This window comes from Symphalangus syndactylus, chromosome 5 (assembly GCF_028878055.3).
Source record: "Symphalangus syndactylus isolate Jambi chromosome 5, NHGRI_mSymSyn1-v2.1_pri, whole genome shotgun sequence".
Lineage (NCBI taxonomy): Eukaryota > Metazoa > Chordata > Mammalia > Primates > Hylobatidae > Symphalangus > Symphalangus syndactylus.
The window spans coordinates 35,154,832-35,182,330 of record NC_072427.2 but is presented as its reverse complement, the minus strand read 5'-3'; the positions used below and the strand labels follow the sequence as shown (position 1 = coordinate 35,182,330).

Genomic DNA, 27,499 nt, shown 5'->3' with positions numbered 1-27,499 from the left:
TACAGGATAACAAGGCCTTGAATAACGTTGTTCTTTTTTTTTTTTTTTCTTTGAGTTGGAGTCTCGCTCTGTCACCCAGGCTGGAGTTCTGGAGTTCAGTGGCATGATCTCGGCTCACTGCAACCTCCGCCTCCCGGGTTCAAGCAATTCTCCTACCTCAGCCTCCAGAGCAGCTGGAATTACAGGCACGTGCCACCACACCCGGCTAATTTTTGTAATTTTAGTAGAGACCCCCGTCTCGAACTCCTGACCTCAAGTGCTCTGCCTGCCTCAGCCTCTCAAAGTGCTGGGATTACAGGCATGAGCTACCGCGCCCAGCCTCTGTTACAACGTTGATTAAAAAAAAAAAAAAATGGATTTTTGGCTGGGGCCGACCCCTGTGTGGAGTTTGCTTGTTCTCCTCATGTCTGCGTGAGTTTCCTCCCACATCCCAAAGATATGCCCATGAGGTGAATTTGCATGTCTACCTCATCTCAGGATGAGTGAGTGTGAGATAATGGCACCCTCTCCAGGGTGAGTGCCCACCTTGCACCCTGAGCTGCTGGGACAGGCTCCAGCTACCCATGACTCTGAACTGCAATAAGAAGGTAAATAATTATCTTACTTTCTTTTAATAATCTTTCTTAAATACATGCATAGCTCACATTTATTGTAAGGTTTAATATGAGTACTTTGGCATATATTTAGAAGTTTGGTGATAGTTTTGTCACCAGAAATACGCTGAGGGAAGTTAACTATTGTTTGTATCATTAACCTATGGTAAAATTGATTTCCTTATATGTTGTTTCACTTAAAGTCCTAGTTTCTTTCTTTCTTTCTTTTTTTTAATTTGCGATGGAGTTTCGTTCTTGTTGCCCAGGCTGGAGTGCAGTGGCGCAATCTCGGCTCACCACGACCTCCGCCTCCTGGGTTCAAGTGATTCTCCTGCCTCAGCCTCCCGAGCAGCTGGGATTACAGGCATGCACCACCATGCCTGTAATTTTGTATTTTTAGTAGAGATGGGGTTTCTCCATGTTGGCCAGGCTGGTCTCAAACTCCCAACATAGGTGATCCGCCCGCCTCCGCCTCCCAAAGTGCTGGGATTACAGGCGTGAGCCACGGCACCCACCCTAAAGTCCTAGTTTCTTTCTTTTTTTTTTTTTTTTGAGATGGAGTCTCGCTCTGTCGCCCAGGCTGAAGTGCAGTGGCACGATCTTAGCTCACTGCAGTCCCGGGTTCAGGCCATTCTCCCGCCTCAGCCTCCAGAGTAGCTGGGACTACAGGTGCCTGCAACCATGCCTGGCTAATTTTTTGTATTTCTTTTTTAGTAGAGACCGGGTTTCACCGTGTTAGCCAGGACCGTCTCGATCTCCTGACCTCGTGATCCGCCCACCTTGGCCTCCCAAAGTGCTGGGATTACAGGCATGAGCCACCGTGCCCAGCCTAAAGTCCTAGTTTCTGAGAACCTATTGATGATGTTAAGTGAGGACTTACTGTACTTAATGGCCCCAAAGCATAAAGAGTAGTGATGCTGGCAATTTGGGTATGCCAAAGAGAAGCCATCAAGTGCTTCCTTTGAGCGAAAATATAAAAGTTCTCCACTTAATAAGGAAAGAAAAGATATTGTATGATGAGGTTGTTTAGATCTATGATAAAGGCCAGGCATGGTGGCACACATCTGTAATCCCAGCATTTTGGGAGGCCAAAGCAGGTGGATCACTTGAGGCCAGGAGTTCGAGACTAGCCTGGCCAGCATGGCAAAACCCTATCTCTACTAAAAATGCAAAAAAATTTAGCTGAGTGTGGTGGTGCATGCCTGTAATCCCAGCTGCTCAGGAGGCTGAGGCAGGAGAATTGCTTGAACCTGGGAGGCGGAGGTTGCAGTGAGCCCAGATTGTGCCACTTACCCCAGCCTGGGTGACAGATCAAGACTCTGTCTCAAAAAAAAAAAAAAACTATGATAAGGAGTTTGTACTAGTTTGGCTGTCACACCTCAAACTGCAAAAGTTACTGCCACAGTGTGTGGTAACGGCCTAGTTAAGATGGAAAAGGCATTAATTTTTGTGGGTGGAAGACATGTACAGAACATGTTTCAAATGATGGCAATTGGGTTTGGTATTATCCAAGGTTTCAGGCATCCATGAAGGGTCCTGGAATGTGTCTCCCACAGATAATGGGGGGACTATTGTACTTATTTTTCAAATATATGTTGTGATTGGCAAAATATATAGCCTCTTTTTTTTTGAGACAGAGACTTGCTCTGTCACCCAGGCTGGAGTACAGTGGCGCGATCTCGGCTCGCTGCAAGCTCCACCTCCCGGGTTCACGCCATTCTCCTGCCTCAGCCTCTCCGAGTAGCTGGGAGTACAGGCGCCCGCCACCACGCCCGGCTAATTTTTTTGTATTTTTAGTAGAGACGGAGTTTCACCGTGGTCTCGATCTCCTGACCTCGTGATCCGCCTGCCTTGGCCTCCCAAAGTGCTGGGATTACAAGCGTGATACACCGCGCCCGGCCGTATAGCCTCTTAAAAGCCTAGGATTACATGCTATCCTTTGTTAATCATAAACTTTTAAGACAGATGCTATTCTTCCTGTCCCAGGAGCTTTAAAGCTGTGGGTTATAATGCAGACATGGCCAATTCCATGAACCATACCACACACAACCAGTCCCCCAAATGGCAAAAAAAATGGCATCAATAAACCCTGATCACAAACATATAAATCTCTTAAGGGGGTGGACGGACCTCAAGTTCCTGAAGAACACGTGCTTTGAAGCACAAGAAGGGCCTGAAGAAGATGCAGGCCAGCAATGCCAAGACCATGAGTACGAGAGCCAACGCTATTGAAGCCCTCGTAAAACCCAAGGAGGTGAAGCCCAAGATCGTAAAGGGTGTCAGCTGCAAGCCCCATCAACTTGCCTGCAGTGCCCACCCCAAGCTTGGAAAGTGTGCTCATGCCCACATTGCCAGGAGTCTCAGGCTCTGCTGACCAAAGGCCACGGCTCAAAACAAGGCTCAGACCATGGCTTCAGCTCCAGCCTCAGTCTGGCTCCAGCTCAGGCTCCCAAAGGTGCTCAGGCACCCATGAAGTCTCCCGAGTAGAGGCCTGTGTCTGCCAGAATGAGTACAGAAGGACTGGTGTGACCTCTGGGCTGCTGTCTGCTTGGGGCTGGTGCCCTCCTGTGCTATTTGCATTAATAAACGTGAGGCAGGAAAAATACATACATACATACGTACATACATACATACATACATACATAGATGCTAAAAGAATAATTATGCAGGTTCTGTGAACATTTTTTGAAGTTAAAAACCATCATGCTCAAACAGAGTTTCTTCAAACCATTGGCATAGACGGCTAGAATTTAGAAAACAAAGTGAACACTTTAGCCTGGGTTGTTCAATAGATTTTTTTTTCCCTGCAAAAGATGGGATTTGAATTCAGCTTTGAATAATGATTAAGTTTTTTTTTTTTTTTTTTGAGACAGAGTCTCGCTCTGTCACCCAGGCTGTAGTGCAGTGGCGCAATCTCGGCTCACTGCAAGCTCCACCTCCCGGGTTCACGCCATTCTCCTGCCTCAGCCTGCGGAGTAGCTGGGACTACAGGCGCCCGCCACCGCGCTCGGCTAATTTTTTGTATTTTTAGTAGAGACGGGGTTTCACCATGGTCTCGATCCCCTGACCTCGTGATCCGCCCGCCTCGGCCTCCCAAAGTGCTGGGATTACAGGCGTGAGCCACCGCGCCCGGCCAATGATTAAGTTTTTAACAGCGAGGATATGTCTGAGGTTCAACCCATTTCAGGTGTCCCAGTGTTATGAAAGGAGAAAGCTTCATACCTACATGTTATAATTCTCTCCCTGATAGGTCATGATACCTCAAGATCAGCTGAATTGGTGCACAGCTGGATGGAGGCCTCAGGTTAATTAACTTCCTTTGAGAGCATCCAGAAAATTAGCAGACATGAGAAACCATTCACCCAGGGCAACCAATCAGCCAGGACACTCTGAAACCTATTAAATCAGATTTTTAACCTTCTAAGCCTGTAGACAACTGTGCAACATCAGCCACACTCTCAAATCTTGAAACATGAATACAAGAATACATGTGTGCAAGGAATCATGCATAAAAGGACTGTGCCTTCAGATGGAGTCTAACTGTTTTTATTTGTCATCAAATGTGAATGGAGATATGGGTACTAATCCCAGGAATGCCATAAACTAGCAGTGAATCACTTCTTGAATAAATCACCTCACTCTTCTAGACTTTGATCTGATAAAGGGAGGGATTGGACCAAAGAATCTTTAAGGTCTCTTCCTACTAGTATGTTTCTGCCTTTTGGATGATGACTATGATGAGCAGAGCCATCTGTTCCCAAGGAGCTGGCTGGTGCCACTGCTCTACCCCTGTGTTCTAGGAAAAGTGGATACAGGATTTGCCGAGGGAGGTGAGCAGAGGAAGAGATGACGTCCTCATTTGATGTGGAATAAGTCTCAATAGGCTGTCATTTCCATAACCCTTTCATAAAAGTTGTTTCTCTGCAAGAAGTGAAGCTTCACTTTCTCCCTTTTTTGACCTGTCCCTTTAGGCTAAAATTTGCCAGTGAACCTGATCCATCCCTCTCTCCCACCTTCCCTCCCTCCCTTCCTTCCTTCCTTTCTTTTTCTTCTTTCTTTCTCTTTCTTTTCTTTCTTTCTCTTTCTTTTCTTTCTTTCTTTCTTTCTTTCTTTCTTTCTTTCTTTCTTTCTTTCTTTCTTTCTTTCTTTCTTTCCTTCCTTCCTTCCTTCCTTCCTTCCTTCCTTCCTTCCTTCTTTCCTTCTTATTTTTGAACTTGATTTCACTCACACAAGAAATGCTGCCTATTCACTCCCTGCACTGCTGGGAGGAAATCATGTAAGATGACCCAGCTCTTTCAAAAAATATTATGGCATGAAAGATCACAATGCTTAAAAATGTTCATAGCCTTTTATCTTACTTCCAGAAATCAATCTTAAGAAAGTAATTCTAAATGTCATTACAGATTTAGGCATGAGGATGCTTATCATTGAGTTGCATAACTGCAAAAACTGGAAGCAACCTACACTTCCAGAACAGAGGAATGGTGAAGAAGTCATGGCGTGTTGAAATGATGAAATATTGTGTTAACAAATGGTGTTCAACAGTTTGAAATAGAGACTTGAAGACCACTTATTTCGAAAAATGGTATGTCAAGAATATGAGACACAAAATTAGGCTGGGCGCGGTGGCTCACACCTGTAATCCCAGCACTTTGGGAGGCTGAGGCAGGCGGATCACCTGAGGTCAGGAGTTTGACAACAGCCTGGCTAACATGGCAAAACCCCGCCTCCACTAAAAATGCAAAAATTAGCTGTGTGTGGTGGTGCATGCCTGTAATCCCAGCTACTTGGGAGGCTGAGACAGGAGAATCCCTTGGACCCACGTGGCAGAGGTTGCAGTGATCCTAGATCCTGCCACTGCACTCCAGCCTGGGCAACAGAGCAAGACTCTGTCTCAAAAAAAAAAAAGAAAGAAAGAAAAAGAAAAAAGAAAACTCACAGGGCAGGAAACCCTACCAGGAAGATAATCGTGGGGCTCCCCTAGAAGCTCTTCATCCGTATGGGTAACCCTGAAGAGATGGAACGTGTATACACACTCATTAGTGGCTCCATGACCTGCCAAAGTGGCCCAGGCGGAAGGTGCTCTGCTGTGCTTGTCACTGAATTTAGACTACAGGTGGCAGGAAGGACACAGGAGGAAGGATTAAAGATCCAAGGGGGTGGCTGCTTAGTTTTAGGAACCTAAATCTGGGTTGTGCTGTTGAGTGGAAACACCAATTCCAAACATCCCAGCCTGCTGGTGTGGCACTGTTTGTCCTGAGAACTGGAACTGAACACTCCCTTGTCCTCACAAATCCCCAGCCTGCGCACCACCAGCAGGAGTCTGCTGAGACCAGGAGCCAACAGGTCAGGCAACTCCACTAGAGACTCTCGGGGTGCTCTGCTTGCTCTTGTAGGCTGGCTGATCCCAGCTGCTGGGAAGTCAGATCCCACAGGCAGACATTGCAGGCAGCCTGGACAAAGCCTGGGAAACACCTAGGAGATCTTCCCTTCATTCAAACATCTGGCATAGAGGTGAAGTGTGAGGGCTCTGGAGTGAGAGCCATTATTGTCTTCCAACTCTTCTACTAACTAGGCTGGAGGATAAGCCTTAGATAAGCTGCTTGATTGCATCACTTTCCCCAGTTGGCGTGGAACCTTGGACCTGACGTATGGTGGATGCTTGACAAATGCTGTTGAATGAAGGACAGAGTAGGATAGGGTGGGCCTCATCAAGCAGACCCGTGACGTAGGTTCACAGGGGCTTCTCTCCTTTGGGAAGAGACATATGGTGTGTCATGGTTCCCTGCTCTCCCACACCCCTTCACTGCTCAACTAAGAGGGAATCTCCTTCTATCCATGCAGGCATGTTTCTGGCTTTCCTCTTGGTGGGTAGGCACACATCCACAATCCAGGCCACAATTAGGCATGGCTCAGTCTTGACAGGGTTTGGGGCCGCAGAGTCCGATGGGAGCTTCTTTCCTCCATCGGTCTCACAATCTTGCTTCCTCTAACATATTTCCATCTTAGCCACGATGTTATTATATTATCTTTGAGAATGCAGGAAAACCCTCCCCCCTAATTCCCACCACCCCTACTCTGCCTCTGGTCACAGGCGATGGAGTCCAGGCTTGAGCCAAATGTAACCAGCCCACAAGGGTCAAGAGGGTCCCAGGGGGCCTTAAACATACAAGGAAAAAATAAGAGCACATCGAGGCCCTCCCAAGGGGCCAGCCGAGAGAATGTTGAAGCCCACGCAGAAGTTCTTTAACAATTGAGAGGGGGTGGGAGAGCCTCCCTCAAGGATGACTGAGAAGAAGGATAAACAGGAAAATCAGCATTCAAAGGAGAGGATGAGGGAATGGAGTCTATCCCCAAACACCAAGGGTGGGCGGTTACACGAGATCTCATAGTTCACCCACAGCTCTCTCTCATCCTAAATCTCTCTGTGGCCTCTGAAGCTACACATTTCTTTACTTTTAACCTCTTGAGCAGAGACAGAGGCATGTCAGGCGTGAACCACAGTACCCAGTTCACGATGGAAATTCAAGAAGAGAAGGAAACATCTCACAAATTGCTGCCCGGGCTTTGTGGGTGGACGGGCTGGGGGAGGGTGGGGACGGGAGATGGGGTTTATCCACCAGCTGATCAAGCCTACCAGCAGCAATTCCTCTGGGTGATGGGGATTTGGGGGCTTCTTCCTAGGACAGTATAGCTAATTTAAGTCATCTGTCTGCCGAAATTCAGTTAAAATGGAGTTTTAGCAGAATTCTTCATGTGGATGCTGTGGTTAAACAGAAATTCCTTTTCAATGATGTTTGAACAGTGAGTCAAAATACGGCCAGTAATAAGCTAGTGATGAGTAACTCCAGGACAGAGCAAGACCTGGGTGGAGAGGATATTTACGTGGAGCACGCGGGCCAAAGTAGAAGGGAAATGATTCCTTCTCCAGGTCTCTTAGCAGGAGGTGGCCTCCTGCTCTCCTTCCACCCACTCCTGTTCTATAGGGATTATTGTTTCCTTATAGAATTCTTGAGCCTGATTGAACTTCAATGATCATAGTCAAGGATCTGTCTTTTTCAAGATAAAATTTCTTTTATTGCTTTTTCTTATTAAAAAGTACCACTGCTCTGTGGGCACAGTGGCTCTTGCCTGTAATCCCAGCACTTTGGGAGGCCAAGGTAGGTGGATCACTTGAGGTCAGAAATTCGAGACCAGCCTGGCCAACATGGTGAAAGCCCATCTCTATTAATAATACAAAAAATTAGCTGGGGGTGGTGGTGCACACCTGTAATCTCAGCTACTCCGGAGGAGAGAATCTCTTGAACCTGGGAGGCAGAGGTTGCGGTGAGCTGAGATTGAACCACTGCACTCCAGCCTGGGCTACAGAGCAAGACTTCATCTCAAAAAAAAAAAAAGTATTACTGCTTATTACAGAAAAATCAGAAAATACTAACACAAGTAAAAAGAAGAAATGTTAAAGTATTCATAATCTCTCTTAAACATCACTATTAATGCCACTTTAGATTATTAGTAAACCCTCCTAGGTAAATATATATACGTAATATATTTGGGTATATATAAAATATGTGATAAACACACTAATGTACTTTTTTCAAAGAAAAACAGGTCCGTCCTGTAGTATGGCTTTGTGCTTTATTTCTCCTCTTTTACCTAACATTTTCTGTAGCTGTAGATACATTTGCCAGCATCATTTAGTGGCTGCATATTTTCCTACCACCTGAAGTACTAAGTTGATTTAGCCAGTTCCCTGTTGTTGGACACTTAGGTTGTTGCAACTTTTTCTCGATTATAATTGTAATGAGCATCCATGCTGCTAAATCTTTGCATAAATTCTTTTTTCTTTTCATGCCTCAGGTTTATTTGTACAAATAGCACAGGAGGACACCAGCCCCATGCAGATGGCAGCCCGGGGGGGTGGCACCAGTCCTTCTGTCCTCACGTTGGCAGACAGAGATCTCTACTCTGAAGCCTTTGTAGGGGGCCTGGGCACCTTTGGAAGCCTGAGCTGGAACTGAAGCTGGAGCTGCAGCCTGGGCCTTGGTTTGGTCTTTGGCCGTGGCCTTTGGCCGGCACAGCCTGAGTGCCTTGGCAATGCGGGCACCAGCATGCTTCCCAAGCTTGGGGTGGCCAACGTAGGCAAGCTGATTGAGCTTGCGGCTGACACCCTTTGGGATCTTGGGCTTAACCTCCTTGGGCTTTACGAGGGCCTTGATAGCCTTGGCACGTGCACTCATGGCCTTGGCACTGTTGGCCTGCATCTTCTTTAGGCTCTTCTTCTTGTGCTTCTTGGCAAAGGGCATGTTCCTCAGGAACTTGGGATCCACCCCCTTTAGAGATGCGGATCTTTGTGATTGAGGTTTCTTGATACCATTTCTGTGCCATTTTTGGAACTGGTCGTGTGTGTTGTGGTTCTTGGACTTGGCCATGTCTGCACTGTAAGCCACAGCTCCCAAGCTCCTAGAACCAGAAGAGCTTGCATAAATTCTTAACCCTTTCATTGGATAAATTCCCAGAAGTTAAATTGCTAAAGCTCCTTCATATTTATATGTTGGGAAAAATAAACCCAGATATTGGCCTAAAATACTGAATTAACACTAAAAGGTTACCACCCTTCAGTGGGGAGTTGGACAACCCATGCCAATGAGCTCCAGGGGCTGTGCTGTTTGCTCTGTACAAGGAAGAGGCTCTCCATCCTCGTGTGACTGTTGCAGATACCAGCTGTGAGAATGGAAGCCACAATTATAACTTCTTGTAAAAGCAAGGGCTCTTCATTAAAAGCCATCTATGGGAGTTACTCATCCTCTGGATCCTCAAGTGTGGGATACTTTGGAATGCATGTATGTATATCAGACCTGTCATACTTACCTACCTTTAGCATGTGTGGACATTGCATCCTTCTTTCTCTTCTCTTTGCATACCTTCTGCTGCTGGTCACAGATGAATTGGGATATAAATGGTTTTTGAAGTTCTACAAGAATGTCCTGGCCCATTATCAAATAGTGCCTGCTTCTCACTTAACACCTCTGCCCTGAGGATATTTGGAGTGCAATTCAAAGGCTTCAGAACGGAAGCACAAATTGTCATATCTAGTAGAAAGCAGATCAAAGCTGCATGAGGTGGCTCACACCTGTAATCCCAGCACTTTGGGAGGCCAAGGTGGGCAGATCACATGAGGTCAGGAGTGCGAGACTAGCCTGTGCAACATGGTGAAACCCTCTGTCTATTAAAAATATAAAAGTTAGCTGGGCATGGCAGCAGCACCTATAATCTCAGCTACTCAGGAGGCTGAGAGAATCTCTTGAACCCAGGAGGCGGAGGTTTCAGTGAACCGAGATTGTGCCACTGCACTCCAGTCTGGGTGACAGAGTGAGACTCTGTCTCCAAAAAAAAAAAAAAAAGTAGAAAGCAGATCGAGATCCCCACCCCCACCCCCATCTTAGAAACACAATTTAAACTGGGTCAGCTTGTGGCTAAATCTGTAAGCTAATAATCCTCCCCCAAGGAGAATGGCGGCTGGGTAAAGGGTTGCTGGGGCAGGTAAGGATTTGTAGAGGAATACAAGTGGGGCCGTAGAGGAAAGAGGAAGGTGTGCATTGAAGTTGAAATAGAGTTGACTTGGGAGTGAGGAAACTGGGTTCCAGTTCTGCCAACAACGTGCGGTGTGTCTTTGAGGAAGTTGCCTCCCTACTCTGCTCCTGTTTCTTCATCATTTAACCAGGTGCTACCATCCCGTCCTGTTCTCACTACTTCACTCTTTTCCTCCCTCATTTAATAATTTTCTAGTAACGTGGTTCAGAGCATTGCTTCATGACTTCTGACAGTCTTTTACACTTTCTGAATCTTGTAGATGGGCTGCCCAGTAACTGATCGCATCTGAATGCCTTGGAGAGTTAGCAAGTCAACCTTTGGCTTTCACTATTGTCAAAGCGCTTCAGTTTCCAAAGCCTCTCCTGTAGCAACAAGCTCTTGTTTATAGGTGACCATGCTCCCTTGCTTTTAAAGCGTAGAACATGGGGGCCACCAGGAGCTAGGAATGTCCACCTCATGTATACCTGGAGAATTCTCCCACTTCTACTCACTTTCTGCAAGGCCTTTGGCCACCAGGAACTAGAGAGTTGGCAGATAGATTTCATCCAGCATGCCAGCCTAATCAAGTGGTGGCGGCTGCCTCAATGGTCATACTGAAAAGCACTCTAAGGCCACTTCCATTCTCAACCAGAAAGATTGCCATGTCTGCCACGAGCAAGGAACATGGGGAGGAGGTGCCATTACTGCCATTTCTCGCTCTTCCTGACCTAGTTTATGAGAATCAATAAATTTGCAGATCCCAGCTTTCCAATAGGTTCCTGTGCTCCAGGGCGGGGATACAGAAAATCATCCCGCTTAGGGAAGGTGAGCTTGAGCAGAAGGTGACCAGTGCTGTAAAAGGAGGTATGCGTCTCACTCAAAACCGTCTAGCAGCATGGAGGTGAGGTGTCCCCTCTCACCTGGACACTGCATTTTCTCAAACTGTGTTTTACCCTTGGGTGGTGGCTTATCCTCCCCAAGCCTTCTCTGGATGTTAATTTTAACTTTTCTCCTGTTTTATTTTGAGTAGGTAAGGTGAGAACTCACAGTGAAAGTGGCTTTGAACCTCTGTTTTCCAGCAGGAGAACCTGGCTGGACCACTATGGGCTGGAAGTTGGGACTTGCAACACAATCCATTATTTTCTGAAAGGAAAATGTTTAGAAGCTAGCACTGAGGGAAGGGTTTGATGTGTTCTCCTCATTCTTTTGATGTGAGTGGAAAGTAAAAGAAGTGTGGGGTAGTTATTAGAGGAACTCTAAGGTGGGGAGCAGAAAACTCCAGAAGGGTTTGTTTGTTTGTTTGTTTTGAGACAGAGTGTTGCGCTGTCGCAAGGCTGGAGTGCAGTGGCACTATCTCGGCTCACTGCAACCTCCGCCTCCCGGGTTCAAGCAGTTCTCCCTGCCTCAGCCTCCCGAGTAGGTGGGATTACGGGCGTCTGCCACCACGCCCGGATAATTTTTGTATTTTTGTTAGATATAGGGTTTTGCCATGTTGGCCAGGCTGGTCTCGAGCTCCTGATCTCATATGATCCACCTGCCTCAGCCTCCCAATGTACTGGGATTACAGGCGTGAGCCACCGCTCCTGGCCTCCAGAAGGGTTTTGAAAGCAGGCTTCCTAGAACTGGAGCTAGCATGCATCTGTGTTCGTGGCAGTGTTGGTCTATAGGGCAAACCAAGGCGTGGCATCAGGAAGCCAGAGCTCTATCTTCAGCCTTGTCACCCATTGAAGAAGTCAACTCGCCTGTCTGGGCCTCAGTTTCCCCATCAGTTAAAACATGCCCTGCCCACCTCAGTTTTGGGGATAATCCGATGAGAGAAAGGATGTGAATATTTCTTGAAAAAAATAGCTAAAGAGCTATATAAATGGAAGGCATGATTGTTTGTTTTCCTAAGTGAAGCTGTCTCTTTGCCATCACTGCTGGAGAGGCTGTTTGGATTTTAAGTATTTGGCCTCTGAACTTTCATTCTGGACTGGAGCAGCTGTGGGTGGCAGGAATGCAAAGAGGGAGGAAATATCAGAGTTAGCAAGCCTGGGCCTCAGTCTCAGAGTTGGCCAAGTTTCTAGGGGAAAAAAATAGTCTCAAGTAGCTCTTTGTGGTCATGAAGGATACACTTATGCAATTGTTTTCAATATTTTAAGAGTCTGAAGAAAAGCTTTAAGAAACACTTATCCCAATGGAAAGCAAAAGAGTTACTCATTCAACCTAGACTGAACAAATCTGCATAAAATGGCGAATAGAAGAAATTATCTAAATAATTCAGCACTCCCCTTTTTTCTGGCACATACACATACATAAACACGAGGATTATTTCATCCACAGTGATTCACTAGGGCATTTGGTGTGTTCTTCTTCCCCCTTTCCAACAAGTTAGAGCTTTTCCATTCTTCAGAGTTCTTCCCAATTGTTTTGTCTTTTTATACTCAGTGCCAAGCACAGTATAGTAGGCACTCAGTAAGTTTCTGATAAACAAAATACCATCCTGTTTGGGGTATATCACGACCATAATGGCTCCCAGCAAATCATGCCTCTCTCAATCCGTGTGCTTATGGAGTCCCTTTCACACTGACTCTGGGCTCCAGCACATAACTTGCTTTGGCCAATTGGACCTTAGCAAACACATTTTTTTTTTTTTTTTGAGACGGAGTTTCGCTCTTGTTGCCCAGGCGGGAGTGCAATGGTGCGATCTTGGCTCACTGCAACCTCTGCCTCCCAGGTTCAAGTGATTCTCCTTCCTCAGCCTCCCTAGTAGCTGGGGTTACAGGCATGTGCCACCATGACTGGCTAATTTTGTATTTTTAGTAGAGATGGGGTTTTTCCATGCTGGTCAGGCTGGTCTCGAACTCCCGACCTCAGGTGATCCGCCCGCCTCAGCCTCCAAAAGTGCTGGGATTACGGGCATGAGCCACCGCGCCCGGCCAGCAAGCACATTATAAGCAGGGACTCGAAATGCACTTATACACTGAAACATAAATATCGTGTGAAGAAATCTAAGTGAGCCTGCTGCAGATACCTGGCCCTGTCAACAGCCAGCCCTAACGATGGGTCATGTGAATGAGGCCATGTTAGAGCGTCCAGTCCTCATCAAACTACCAAATGATTGTAGCCAGATAAAGTCAGCAGAATTGCCCAGCTGAGCTCAGCCCAAACTGCTGACCTTTAAAATCATGAACAAGTAAAATTGTAGTCTTAAGCCACTGAATTTTTGTGTGTTATGGAGTAATAGATCGCTGGGATGCCAATTCTTTTTAGAAAATTAATAGAAAACTTTAAGTCAGAAATGGTAAATATTATGTTACAGCTCATCTATTGACTTTGGTAGTGTTTTTTTGGACGACTGCTATAAGAAGAATTTGAAGGCTAAATTAACGGAAAAGAAAGCCAGCTGGGTGCAATGTGTCACTCCTGTAATCCTAGCATTTCAGGAGGCCGAGGTGGGTTGATCACCTGAGGTCAGGAGTTCGAGACCAGCCTGGTGAACATGGTGAAACCCCATCTCTACTAAAAATACAAAAATTAGCTGGGCATGGTGGTGCGCACCTGTAGTCCCAGCTACTCAGGAGGCTGAGGCAGGAGAATCACTTGAACCTGGGAGACGGAGGTTGCAGTGAGCTGAGATCATGCCACTGCACTCCAGCCTGGGTGACAGAGTGAGGCTCCATCTCAAAAACGACAACAACAATAAACAAAACAAATGGAAAAGAAAGCCAAATTCATTAGTGGTGTGTGCAAAGAACATGGGCAGGAGTGGAGACAATATATATGCTAAATATTTGCCATTCTTGTTCCATATTATCAATCACAGGTCAACGAATTTAAAAAGCAGAACTATTTTTTTTTTTTTTTGATATGGAGTTTCGCTCTTGTTGCCCAGGCTGGAGTGCAATGGCGCAATCTCAGCTCACTGCAACCTCCGCCTCCCAGGTTCAAACAATTGTCCTGCCTCAGCCTCCTGAGTAGGTGGGATTACAGGCACCTGCCACCATGCCTCGCTCATTTTTGTATTTTCAGTAGAGACAGGGTTTCACCACGTTGGCCAGGCTGGTCTGAAACTCCTGATCTCAGGTGATCCGCCCGCCTCAGCCTCCTAAAGTGCTGGGATTACAGGCGTGAGCCACCGCACCCGGCCAAAAAAGCAGAACTATTAAAGTTGAATGTTATGTGGGCCAAGATAACTGGTAAGGAATTTTTCCAATGAGTTAGGTAACATTTTCCAGGAACAATGATAGTGAAGGCAGAATACCTTGAGTAGATGCAACCAGGCATTATTTATGTCACTGGAGAACACAATTATATACTGAAGAGGCTCACAATTTGGGACTATTTGGTCGACTAGCAGGTTACCTGGGGCAGTGTGAGAGTGCATTTACCATGGCTCCATGACGTCATCAGCCTCGTAGGTCCAGAAACTCAGTGCTGTTGGTGCATCCAGAGCTGACTGGACTCTTGGGAACAGACCTACAAGAACCATGTTCATGAGAGACTGACAGAAGAATGAAATGCAAAGACTTCCTGGGATACGACAATTCTTATCTGCTCCCCAGACTAAATTAGTCATCAGAAAGGCTTGGTCCTGTAAAAAGGATGGAATGAGAAGAAAGGAAGTGGGAAGATTCAGAGGGAATGTTTCACACAAGTCAAGAAGGCCGGATGGAGCATCTCTGCCCCACAACAGTGCTCTCCCTCCAGCAGTGGGAAAAGCCCTGACCTAAAGCCCAGCGCCTCTGTCCCTTGAGCATAACTAGAGGGACACTGACTACTTGCAGACATTGATTGCCCTTCTAACATCTCTGCAGACCTCATTTCTTCTGGGAGACCTGCTTCCTCCAACACATTAACATAATTGATTAGGCCATTGCTACTTTTCTGTTCAGAAACACCTTCTGGGGATTATAACATAATTAGAATTTTGTTTTTCCAAATCCCTGATTATCCATTACCACTTTGATTTATTTATTTATTGTTTCGAGATGAAGTCTCGCTCTTGTCCCCCAGGCTGGAGCGCAGTGGCACGATCTCGGCTCCCCGCAACCTCTGCCTCCTGGGTTCAAGCGATTCTCCTGCCTCAGCCTCCCGAGTAGCTGGGATTCAGTGCCTGCCACCACGGCCAGCTAATTTTTGTATTTTTAGTAGAGATGGGGTTTCACCCTGTTGGCCAGGCTGGTCTCGAACTCCTGACCTCAGGTGATCCGCCCTCTTCAGTTCCCCAAAGTGCTGGGATTATAGGCGTGAGCCACCGTGCCTGGCCTACCACTTTGATTTATAAGACATCTTACCCTTTTGAAGATTTCCATATAATGCAATGATTTTGTCCATCCATCCTTATATCTATTTTTTCTATTTCATCTGTTTATTCAATAAATTCCTAATATACACTCAGTTGGTGCTGGAGGAGGTTAAGAGGAGTAAAGCATGGCTCTTGCCTCCAAGGAGCCTCAGAGGTGAGAAAAGAGACAGGAGTCTAGGTGAGAGACCAGCCCTAGATAAGAACAGGGAAGAAATGAGAACATTCTGCCTAAGGTGCAGCCGGTGTGATAGGGAAGCAGTGGCAGGTATCAGAGAAGGAGAGATGCTAAAGACAGAAAATAGATTTAGTGACTGCCTTGTGGGTGGGCAATGAGGGAGAAGGAGACCAGGATGATAAAAATGAATGTTAACTACTAAATATTTAGTGTCATCATCATCATTTTAACAGCCTGCATTTATTTATTTGTTTTTTATTTTTTTTTGAGACAGAGTCTTGCTCTGTTGCCCAGGCTAGAGTGCAGTGGCGCGATCTTGGCTCACTGCAACCTCTGCCTCCCAGGTTCACGCCATTCTCCTGCCTCAGCCTCTCCGAGTAGCTGGGACTACAGGCGCCCGCCACCACGCCCGGCTAATTTTTTTATATTTTTAGCAGAGACGGGGTTTCACCATGTTAGCCAGGATGGTCTCGATCTCCTGACCTCGTGATAGTTTTAGAAATGTATGATTTGAGATGCCTGGGGCCATCCAGTGGAGAGTTCCAGGAGGGAGTTGTATGTACAGGAGGGAGGCCAAGGAGAGTGTTTGCCTGGAAATAGTTTAAACACCACCAGCATCTCCGTGTGGCAGTGGAAGCTGTAGGTCTGGTGTGGAATATCACGGATGGGGCCAAGGTGAAGACACAAGAGTGAAGAGGCATTAGGAGGAAGAGGACCCAGATAGGGAATGTGGAAATGAGTGATTAAAGAGCTAAGGTATGAACCAAGAACAAGCGGTATCATAGAAGGTGAGGGAGTGAAGAGTTTCCAAAATCAGGCAATGCTCAAGTGCATCAGATACCACCACCAAGACAGCATTCAGATGAGGCTTGAAAAGCAGCCACTAAGGTAGACATTCAGGAAGTTTGACAACTAATGGTCTTGACAAGCACAGTTTTGTGGCATATGAACTCTAGCTCCCAAAGCACCCAGATCGGTGGTTATCAAACTCTGGTACAAGAGAATCTTTTGATGGTTTATGGAAATGCAGATTCCTGGAAACTATGAACCTGGGTTCATAAGGTATAAGGCCAGGCCCAGGAATCAGAACTTTTTAAAAGTTGCCCCACCAGGTGATTCTGACATAGGTGGTTCATAAACTATGTTTTGACAAGCATGGCCCTGAAGACACAGCATTTCTTTTTCTACCTGCCCCAGTTTCTGGTTTCTTGTTAAACGATCTACAACCTCTCTCTGGGAAATCAACATATGAATGGCCAATCTTTCAGTTCACACCTTCCCCCAAGGGCTTTGCACACTTATGTGCATACACAGAATAGGTAAGAAAGACATTAATACCTGACAGAAACACTTATAAGTAAGCATAAATACTTATGAGTAATCCAATGAAAGAGGAGACTAGAATAATAAAAATGGCTCTCAAATACATTTATATTTACTCTTCAGGACAAAGTGTAGAAGGAACATAGAGGAAAGAGTAGTAAACTCAGCTTGGAGGTGTTGGCTAAGGCATTCCTGAGAAGGTGACATTTGAATTAGGCCTTGAAGGATGAATAAGAGTCCATGAGGCAAAGAAAGGGAAAAGGATTCCAGGCAGAGGAAGAGCAGGTGCAGAAGTACAGAGACATGAAGGAGCACAGTGGTTTTGGGAAAGGTGAGAACTGCACTGTGGCTGGAATAGAGGAAACGGGGTGGAAGAGAGGGTGTAGAAACAAATGGAATAATGGTGAACCAAGTTGGAAGGCTTCATTGGGCAGCCGTTTGGTGGGTCATCACCCTTAGGAATTTGGGCTTCATCTTGGAAGAAATGGAGAGCCCACACGGTTTTCAAGCAGGGACTTGTAAATTTGATAGCTGAGGATATCAACGGTGGGAAGACTAGAAGACCTCTTCCTGTTCGACTCTTCCAGCACCCAGCAGAAGAGGGATCTAGAGATCTCTCTAGAGAGAGAATCCTGGAATTCACGTGGTCCTTGCAGACACAGCTTTTGAGTTTGTTTCTTCTAAGTTATGAAGCCTAAAGACTCTAGTTTTGGAAATGAAGCATGGGAAAGAGGAGGGAGATAAAGAGGGGGTAGAAATAACACTCAACTCCAATTCCTCAAAGGAAAAAAAAAGTATAATGTCTCTTTATCGAAACATGTATTTAAAATAATCACAAAAAATAAAGTTCAGTTTTTGCAGAGTGGGCTACTGGAGGAAAACCATAAATGAACAAAGAACAACAAAGCAGAAAAAATAAGCAGAGGAGAAAGAATATAAAAACAGGAAGTCAGCAGGCAGCGGTTCCCCATGAGGTCATTGGCAAAGGCCCAGAGGCCTCTTCTCTACAGGTCATGGGTGGGGAAGGGAAAGCTGGGAAGCAGGCCTTTTCTCATAGCCATGGGCACCGAACAGGGCAGAACACAGGGTCAATGCCAGACACACCTGGAAATTTTCAAAAACTGTTTCTATGTGGGATGGCCGTCCAGCTGGAGGCAAAGAAGCCCGATTCAAGTCAGGAGCTGAGTCGCCCCTCTGGGTCTGCCATTAAGCGATTGTGTGACCTGGGCAAGAGCCTCCACCTCTCTGGCCTGTTTCCTCACCTGGGATTTAGTATGATTGGCAAGGCCTCCATGCATGGGTGGCCAAGGGGCATGTTGAAATCCACTGTGCACTCTGGCATGAGCTGAAACCAGGAAGAACAATTGTTTAATTTTTCTAATTTACACCGAAACATTGTTCTGCCAGCCAAACCCACAGCCTCCGGAGCTGGGACCACTCAGAAAGGTCCCCTTTTCTCCTTCATGTGTAGGAGTTTCATGGGCAAACAGTGGCACTGAAGTGAGGTGGTGTGGAGGCACAGAGGACCAGGTTGGAAAGGGTGAAGCCACCCTGGGGAGAGTCTTGGATGCCACGATAAGGAATTTAGACTTGTTCTTGAAAGAAATGGAGAGCCAGATCTGCCTGAGGTCACTTGCCTGCCCCCAAGGCCTTCTTCTGGCCACTTGCACAAGGGAGAGCCCCTGCTGCCACTGACACCCCACTTCCCAACACAGCAGTCTGTCTCAGCCACCCTGGGGGTGAGTGCTGGGTTTTGGCATGGCCTTCACTATGCCTGCTGCGATGGGAAGGAGCTGAAACAGTTCCAACACTCACTTCCACGTCCAACCTTACCTAGGCCCACTGAGGCTGGCCCAGGTACACAACCCAAAGTAGGGGGCAGCTAATGCCCCATGGTGTGAACTTTGAGCAGTGAGAGACCCAGGTAACAGATAGGTTCTTGATGCTTCTCCCCAACACACTGCTCTGAGGTGCAATGGTTTTATGTGGCCTTCCCAGAGACTCTAGTATGGCTTGGTGATTCTATTTCATGGGGTGCCACAGCCAGCTTTATTATCCCACTTTATTGGTTTTCACTACTTCCTTTTTTCTTTTCTGTTTTTTTTTTGTTTTTTTTTTTTGAGACAGAGTCTTGCTCTGTCGCCCAGGCTGGCTCACTGCAACCTCCGCTTCCCAGGTTCAAGCAATTCTCCTGCCTCAGCCTCCCGAGTAGCAGGGATTAAAGGCATGTGCCACCACGAATGTGCCACCACGCGTGAGCCACTGCACCTGTCTGGTTTTCACTATTTTTCTGCCTCATTTCCTCTTCCTCTCACACTTCATAAGCTTTATCATGTGAGTGCTGCCTTTTTTTTTTTTTTTTTTTTTTTTTTAGGAGAAATGGGTTATGATAGAGGGCCTGGCAAAGTGGCTTATGTCTGTAATCTCAGCACTTTGAGAGTCTGAGGCGGGTGGATCACTTGAGGTCAGGAGTTCGAGGCCAGCCTGGCCAACATGACAAAATCCCTTCTCTACTAAAAATAATAATAATAATAATAAACAGATACTGGCCATCTTGCTGACCCTGTCTAGTGAGGGTTTGCCACATTCATCATGTTACATTTCTCGCTTTTGAGTGTGTTAGAACAAACTCATACTCCTTACAAATATTTGGGCAGTAGAATCAAAAGAGCATGGAGTCAAACAGGCCAGTCTTCGAATCCTAGTCCCATCGCTCACTAGCTCTGTAAAGTTCTCTAAGAAGACCTGACTTCTCCATCACTTAGTTTCCTCCTCCATGAGATGAAGACAATCAAACATACTCGATTGACTCAGTGGTGATCAAATTAAATGAGATGATGTACGTGGGTTACTTATATTGCTGGACACACAGGATGAGCTGGCAAGGATGTTTTGTTGTAATGATTAGGAAAATTGAAGCATAGGAGGCTTTTGGGTCAGTGCCCTGGGAACAGCAACTGCAGAGAGGGACTGCAGTACTCAGGCCTGGGGGAGGGGCAAAACGCCGGTGGCTGAGGCCAGTCTGGAAGATTTCCCAGACTAGATTCCAAGTGTGGTGATGGGGAATGACATGAACAATAATCCAGGTCTCCTCTGGAACCCATTTCATCTGCAAGGCTGCATAGACCCACTGAGCCACCCACGCTGACCTCAGCCCAGAGCAGACCCACCTCCCATCCCTGAATGCTATTTCCACCGCTGCTCTTGTCCCCATTTCATCCTCAGAAAGGACAGGCTTCTTGCCTGGTTGTTTTCACTGTGGCCTTGGTATTGAAAGCTAAAGGCATGATTTGGCAGAGGGTAAAGCCCGGGGCAACCTTGGACAGAGGCTCTTGCTGCCCACAGCCTCAGCAGCCTGCAGACACATCTGATGCCAGCTTGGATGTCAGAGACTACAAGGTCATTGTCACACGTGCGTGGTGGTGCTACTGCTTGAGCCCTTTGTTTATTTTTATTGTTCTACTGCTACTGGTGGTAACAGACTACCAGTGGGGAAGGGTGGGAAGGAGAGGGGAAGAGGTTTCTACCCCTTTCCCATTTCCCTGTGTCTTTACTGCTGCCCCACATCTGGAGCTAAGCAGTTGGGTTTGAGGGAACTGAAGCAGGCTGGAGAATGTGGTACTATTGGTCATAGACAGGCTTAAGGGAGGCCTTTGTTTTATTCTGTTTTTTTTTTTTTTTTTTTATGATGGGGGAGCATGCACATGGAAAGAGCCAGAGATAGGGAGAGAGAGAGAGAGAGAGGGAGATGAACGCTGGTAGAGCAAAGACCCCGAGGAAACATGTGAGGGGTGAAGGCACTGGAATCCAGGGCACTGGGGAAGAGATTCTGGTGTCTATATAGATGGCACATCCAGTTCTCTGACATTGGTTGGGAGGATGTGAGGGCTGGCAAACCTAAATACTTTTGTGGGAGGGAGGCTGGAAGTTGAGGGATTTCGTGCCGGATGGTCTCAATTTTTTTTCCTTCTTTCTTTCTCTCTTTTTCTTTTTCTTTCTTTCTTTCTTTCTCTTTCTTTCCTTCCTTCCTTCATTCTTTCTTTCTTTCCCTCCCTTCCTTCCTTCCTTCCCTCCCTCCCTCTCGTTCTTTCTTCTTTCTTTCTTCCTTCCTTCCTTCCTTCCTTCCTTCCTTTTTGACGGAGTCTCACTCTGTCACCCAGGCTGGAGTGCAGTGGCACGATCTTGGCTCACTGGGTTCAAGCAATTCTCCTGCCTCAGCCTCCTGAGTAGCTGGGACTACAGGCGCACACCACCACGCCTGACTAATTTTTGTATTTTTAGTAGAGACAGTGTTTCGCCATGTTGGCCAGGCTGGTCTCGAACTCCTGACCTCAGGTGATCCACCCACCTCGGCCTCCTAAAGTGCTGGGATTACAGGCGTGAGTCACCGCGCCCGGCTAGGCAGGATGATCTCAATTTTTTCTGGGAGCTAGGAGGCAAAGCCATCTGCTGAGAGGGGACTTGAGGTAAGGATGGAAATTAAGGAGTAGTGGGGAAGGTCTGGAATAGCCATCGTGGGGACAGGAAAGGATGCTTCCTAGAGGCACATCAAAGGATTATACAGATGCACTGAGGACTGTGAATTTAAAATTTATCCCTGAGCAGCACTGAGCAGTGCAGACCTGGGGTCCAAAAAGGTAGAGGATTGGATTAGCCCAGGATTGCTACCTATGGATGAGACCTACAGACATTATTGTGGAAAGTATCTTGAGCAATGTTTCATGTCTAAATAGTTATTAAGCCCAAACCTTTCTAATTCATCTCCTGGGAGCAGTCAGAAGGTAAGTGGCTCCCACCATTGGGCCATCCCACCCCCGTGTGCCACTTCATCTTCCTCTGCCCCCAGGGTCAAGTGACTGGTCTTGCGGGCAGCTCAGATGCTGCAGCAGCAGATGGCCAAGTAGGTAACCCCTGCCTCTTTGTCATGATCTGTCTATCTGTGACCCCTGCACATGGACTCCAGGGGCCACACCCAGCCAACACAGAGTGGGGGCCCTGATTGCCCGAGTTTATGGGCTCTTTAACACCAGGCTTATAGTCTTTCATGCAGCTGGGCCCAGATCTCAGCCAATCAATCAAAATCCGGTCATGAGATGTCACTGTGCTTCCTCTCCAACTCATGGAGAAGGCCAACCTGCCCGGTGCCAAGGCCTACCTCCCTGGTCCCAAAGCCAGCTTTATTAAGGGGAGCTTGCTCTCAGAGTTCTTATTAATTGATGTATACCCAAATGTATCTGTGTTTCCACAAATCAGTTGTTTCCCAAAAGTCCCCCTGTGGATGAAAAAAGCTGGGGAACAGGGTGACTTGGAAATATGTCTCCTGGCGTAAGGCAGATGATTTATTGGTAGAAAAACCAAATTAGGGTCATTTACTGTCCTTATATAAAATAGTTTCATGCTTGGTACTGACCTACATTTCCAAGATCCTGTGAGCATACAGATGTCAACCAAGCAGCTCAGCCTTCTAGGAGAGACATGAGCCATGTGAACTCACTATGTTCTCACCTTTTTTTTTTTTTTTTTTTGAGACAGGGTGTTACTCTGTTGCCCAGGCTGGAGTGCAGTGGTACAATCACGTCGCACTGCAGCCTTGACCTCTCAGGCTCAAGCAATCCTCCCACCTCAGCCTTCATAGTAGCTGGGACTACAGGCATATGCCACCACACCCAGCTAATTTTTTAAAATTATTTTTTGTAGAGATGTTTTTCTCACTATCTTGCCCAGGCTGGTCTGGAACTCCTGGGCTCAAGCAATCCTCCTGCCTCGGCCTCCCAAAGTGCCAGGATTTACAGGCATGAGCCATTGCTCCTGGCTCCACTTATTTAAAAAGATAAAGGGTGAAAAATAAAAATCGAGGAAAACCCACCTAGCTTCATCATTTATCAACCGTGCATCCCTTTCATTTTGGCAGTTGATACTTGAGCATTGTTCTTGAGTGAGTCTTGAAATGTTGCCATCTTGTGGTAGAAGAGAGTAACTGCTTGTTTACTCTCTGGTCGTATTTATTTCAAGTACTGTATTTGCTGAGGTCCGCTCTGTATCAGGCACTGTACAGTAATTGCAGTCATAACTTTACATTAAGAATAAGTGTCTGCCTACGCTGTGGGAGCCTCTCCCTGGGATTGGTGGTGACTGCCATTCCAGATCCTCCATACCAACTGCATCGTGGGAAACCATTACCCTCACACCCCATTCTATTTGAGATTTTACCCAGAATCTTGGATGCTGAAAGGAGCCTGATGGAATAATGCTGCCTTAGTCTGCATAATTCATTTCAGGTGAATTAAAAGGTGACTTTTTCCAACTGTGGCAATTCCCCAGCCCTACACATCAGTGGTTCTCAGCCCTGGCTGCACATTGGAATCACCTGCAGGCTTTTAAAAACCACAATGCCCAGGCCTCACCTCCCAGAGACTCTGATTTAATAGTTCAGGGTGAGGCACTGGTATTTTTACAGCTTTCTGGGTCAGGAATGAGAGATGCTATAACACTTAGGACGGGTCAGTCATCACCATTTTTATTGCTATTATAACTGGAAGAATTACCCTCCCAACCTTCCTGCATGTGCATACACACGCAAACACACACACACACACACACATGCACACACCCCTCTGCCCCCTCACCACATTAGGACAGAAATTGGGGAACGGCATGCATGGCTCCATCATCTAAAAACTTCATTTGTCTCTCACATTATAAATAATACTTTCCAAGCTTCTGGGGCAACAGGGGGTCTTTTAGAAGCTCTACAAATTACTAATAAAGGTATATGGCCAACAGGCCCCTTTTCTTATTCTTGGTCAGTCAAAGGGAGCACCATTTGAAAGTAGGGTGGATGGATAGTTGAGCAAAGGAATACATTCTGGTCACCAAAACAATGTAAAGTGAAACTCCAAGGAACAGCCTGGTAGAGTATGGACAGTTTGAAAAAACAAAAAAAGGTTGTTTTCTTTTTAAGGGTAAAATCTATGCTATTTCTGGGAATTAATGTTTGTCGGGGGAGAGTGTGTGCATGCACCAACTATTATTCTAGGAGCATTAGGAAGACTAAAGACATTTCTTTTCCATTCACTTTGGTAGGGACAACTTAAAGGGGAACAAGAATGAATCCCTGCATCCCCCACAGCTCGTCTGGCTCTGAGGGACTTGGAGAGCCCAAGTTTGTCTTGGACCAGTTTGATGAGCTACCAGGTGCAATTCTGAATGGAATAACTAAGATTTGGCTAAATAAACTCTCGGGGGGAGTTGGGTAGGGTGTGGGAGAGCCTTGTGTGACAGACCAGCCCCTATAGGTGGGAGGTGAAGTTTCTCAAACACAGGAGAGGATACATAACTGTCTTAGTGGATTTTTTGCTGCTATAACAGAATACCATAGACTGTGTAATTTATAATGAACAGAAATTTATTTGGCTCATGGTTCTGGAGGCTGGGAAGTCCAAGATCAAGTTGCTACATCTGGGAAGACTTTCTTGCTGTCATAACATGGTGGAGGGCATCACACAGGCAAGAGTGCACACACGTGAGAGGGAAGGGGCCTGAAGTAATCTTCTCACGAGGAACTCATTCCTGCGATAATGAACCCAATCTCATGAAAACAGTATCAATTCACTCACTGGGTGCAGCCCGCATGGCCTCATCTCTTAGAGGCCCCATCTCTTAATACTGTTACACTGGGGATGAAGCTTAATGCCTTTTGGGGGACATATTTGAACCACAGCAACATTCCAGAGGGGGAAGGTTTGAAGGAGGCTGTGTCTCTGAAAGGAAGGTAGATATAAAGTCAAAAGAACAAGATTAAAAACTGAAGGGCACCACCTAAAGAGTCTCCAGTTTTCCATGGAAAACCATTCAATGAATTAAGCATTTCATTGAATGGTTTTCCATGGGAGCACAAGAAAAATGGTATTGATGGCCATTTAAAATTTTTCTCTGATATGTTGTGACTTTCTTTAAGTTTCCCACCTTGAGTAAAGTTGGATATATTTCTTCACTTTTGTGTGGTTATGTCATGAAGACAGGAGAGACACATTTGCTGCCTCCCAATGCTCGGAGACCATTGCGCAGGAAGCAGCAGGATGCTGGGGCCGGCTTGCCCAGTGATGACCTGAACCGGGGGCCACAAGGAACCAAGAGCTGCCGGAAGACAAAAGAGCTCAGAGGGTTGGAGGCCAGGGGAACACTGAGGTGTGGGAGTAGGAAGACAACTCCACCCCACCACCACTAAATACAGAAACACATGACCCTTAAGAAGAATGGGAAAGCTGCCATTTAGGTTACAGCATAAATTCCTTCATTACTGAGATAAAGGTGTGAACCCTGAAAATTTGATACAAGTCTCAGTCCATTTAGAAAGTCTATTTTACCAAGGTTGAGGATGCAGCCCTGTGATACAGCCTCCGGAGGTCCTGATGACATGTGCCGAAGGTGGATAGAGCACAGTTTGGTTTTATACACTTTAGGGAGACATGAGACATCAATCAACATATGTAAGATGAACATTGGTTCTGTCTGGTCCGGAAAGGTGGGACAACTGGAAGCCAGGGAGGGGGCTTCCAGGTCGTGGGTAGATAAGAGAAAAATGGTTGCATTCTTTTGAGTTTCTGATTAGCCTCTCCAAAGTGACAATCAGATATGCATTTATCTCAGTGACTTTGAACAGAATGGGAGGCAGGTTTGCCCTAAGCAGTTCCCAGCTTGACTTTTCCCTTTAGCTTAGTGATTTTAGGGGCCCAAGATATTTTCCTTTCACAAATGGGAAAGAGAAAGGTGGTTGACAGAGAAGGCTGATCTAGAGTTATGATTTTTAACTCAATTCATTTTGGGTGGCAGCAAGATATTCAAGCAGAGACTTCCCATAGATATGAAGGCATATGTGATAAGGAGAAGGTGCGAATTTAAGACCAGTGGTAAAAATTGGAAAATGTCAGTAAGCAGAATGAAAATTGTCCGGGTATGACAGGTTTGAAGTCATAGACCAAGTCCTAGCCCTTTACTTTATACATGAGGAAACTGAGACCAGAGAGTGGCAAGGACCACTGACATCCTTGAGACAACAGAGCTACTCCTCCTGGCATCCATGGTTTGACTCTGCCTCTCCTCACTCCCAACTCAGGTCTTGTTTTTGTTTTCTGTTTGCCCAGGTGTCATTTTGGTCCTGGTAATCTGAACACAGACAATGGTGAACACATGAAAAGCACTTTGCGGGACACACTGGGGAACCCACTAACCAATAGTCTTTCATTGAGTTTCGTTGTGTTACTGGTTTAAACAAATTTTTTTTGCTCTTTTTGTTTTGTAGTAGAGTAGTCACCAATGTTTGTGTAGACAGAGGGTTAAATCTCTGAGTCAGAACTCCCTGTTTTCTTTCAGCATATTCAAAGATTTCAGGATGCATGAGCAAAAGGTATCAAATGGTTTCCATTTAAAAGGGGACTTGAAATTGAGCCATAGGGCTTGGCTGCCGTCCTCATGCTAAGAGATTTCAATGGGGACAGGCTAGCCTTTTTATTGAGGAGATGTTTGCCCATTACAAAGAGGAGAAATAAAGCAGGAAAGAGGTGCAGAGGCATCCCAGGAACCAAATGAAATGGACTCTTTGAATGGCCATTGTTATTATTTCCAACAGATTTTTTTTTTTTTTTTTTTTTTTTTTTTGAGACAGAGTCTCGCTCTGTCGCCCAGACTGGACTGCAGTGGTGTGATCTCGGCTCACTGTAACCTCCGCCTCCTGGGCTCAAGCAATCCTCCTGCCTCAGCCTCTCGAGTAGCTGGGATTACAGGTGCCTGCCACCAGGCCCGGCTAATTTTTGTATTTTTAGTAGAGGTTTTGCCATGTTGGCCAGGCTGGTCTTGAACTCCTGACCTCAGGTGATCTGCCTGCCTTGGCCTCCCAAAGTGCTGGGATTGCAGGTGTGAGCAACCGCGCCTGGCCTCTAACAGATTTTTTTTTTTTTTTTTTTTTTTTTTTTTTTTTTGAGACGGAGTCTCGCTCTGTCACCCAGGCTGGAGTGCAGTGGCGCGATCTCGGCTCACTGCAAGCTCCGCCTCCCGGGTTCACGCCATTCTCCTGCCTCAGCCTCTCCGAGTAGCTGGGACTACAGGCGCCCGCCACCACGCCCGGCTAATTTTTTGTATTTTTAGTAGAGACGGAGTTTCACCGTGGTCTCGATCTCCTGACCTCGTGATCCGCCCGCCTCGGCCTCCCAAAGTGCTGGGATTACAAGCGTGAGCCACCGCGCCTGGCCGCCTCTAACAGATTTTAAACTCATTTGCTTGTGTTTTTCTTCCTTAGGTAGAAGATTAAGAAATGTGCGAAAATTGATCATCTGGTTTCTTTTCCTAATATTTATATTTCTTATTTCATTCTCTTGCTTAGTGACTTTGAAAGCACTTCCAGAAGAGAATACAAAAGCAGTGCTAATGCCAGTCGCCTTTGTCTTTTCTCTGATGCCAGGGGAATGCTCATGAGTGTCTTCCCTTGAGCGTGATGCTGGCAGTCATTTGATGTGCATGTGGAAGCTTTTCGGTTATATTATGGAACTATCCTTC

The 27,499-nt window shown here is 46.3% G+C and overlaps 1 protein-coding gene, 1 long non-coding RNA gene and 1 pseudogene across 2 annotated transcripts in view; 2 read left to right on the top strand and 1 right to left on the bottom strand.

Moving 5' to 3' along the window:
* Positions 1–25,252, top strand: part of LOC134736600 (uncharacterized) — a 44,743-nt gene extending 19,491 nt beyond the window's left edge. Inside the window, exons 2-3 of the long non-coding RNA XR_010120696.1 lie at positions 24,032–24,142; positions 24,966–25,252. This is a non-coding gene — a long non-coding RNA (uncharacterized lncRNA). The remainder of the gene's footprint in view (positions 1–24,031; positions 24,143–24,965) is intronic.
* On the top strand, positions 2,611–3,080 carry LOC129481551 (large ribosomal subunit protein eL29-like; annotated as a pseudogene).
* On the bottom strand, positions 8,453–9,022 carry LOC129481550 (large ribosomal subunit protein eL29-like). Its single transcript, XM_055276705.1, has one exon. The coding sequence runs from the start codon at positions 9,020–9,022 to the stop codon at positions 8,453–8,455; it is 570 nt and encodes a 189-aa protein (XP_055132680.1).
* Positions 25,253–27,499: the final 2,247 nt, after the last annotated feature.

Coding starts and splice junctions, on each gene's coding strand:
- LOC129481550 (XM_055276705.1), bottom strand. CDS start 9,022: ATGGCCAAGTCCAAGAACCACAACACACACGACCAGTTCCAAAAATGG.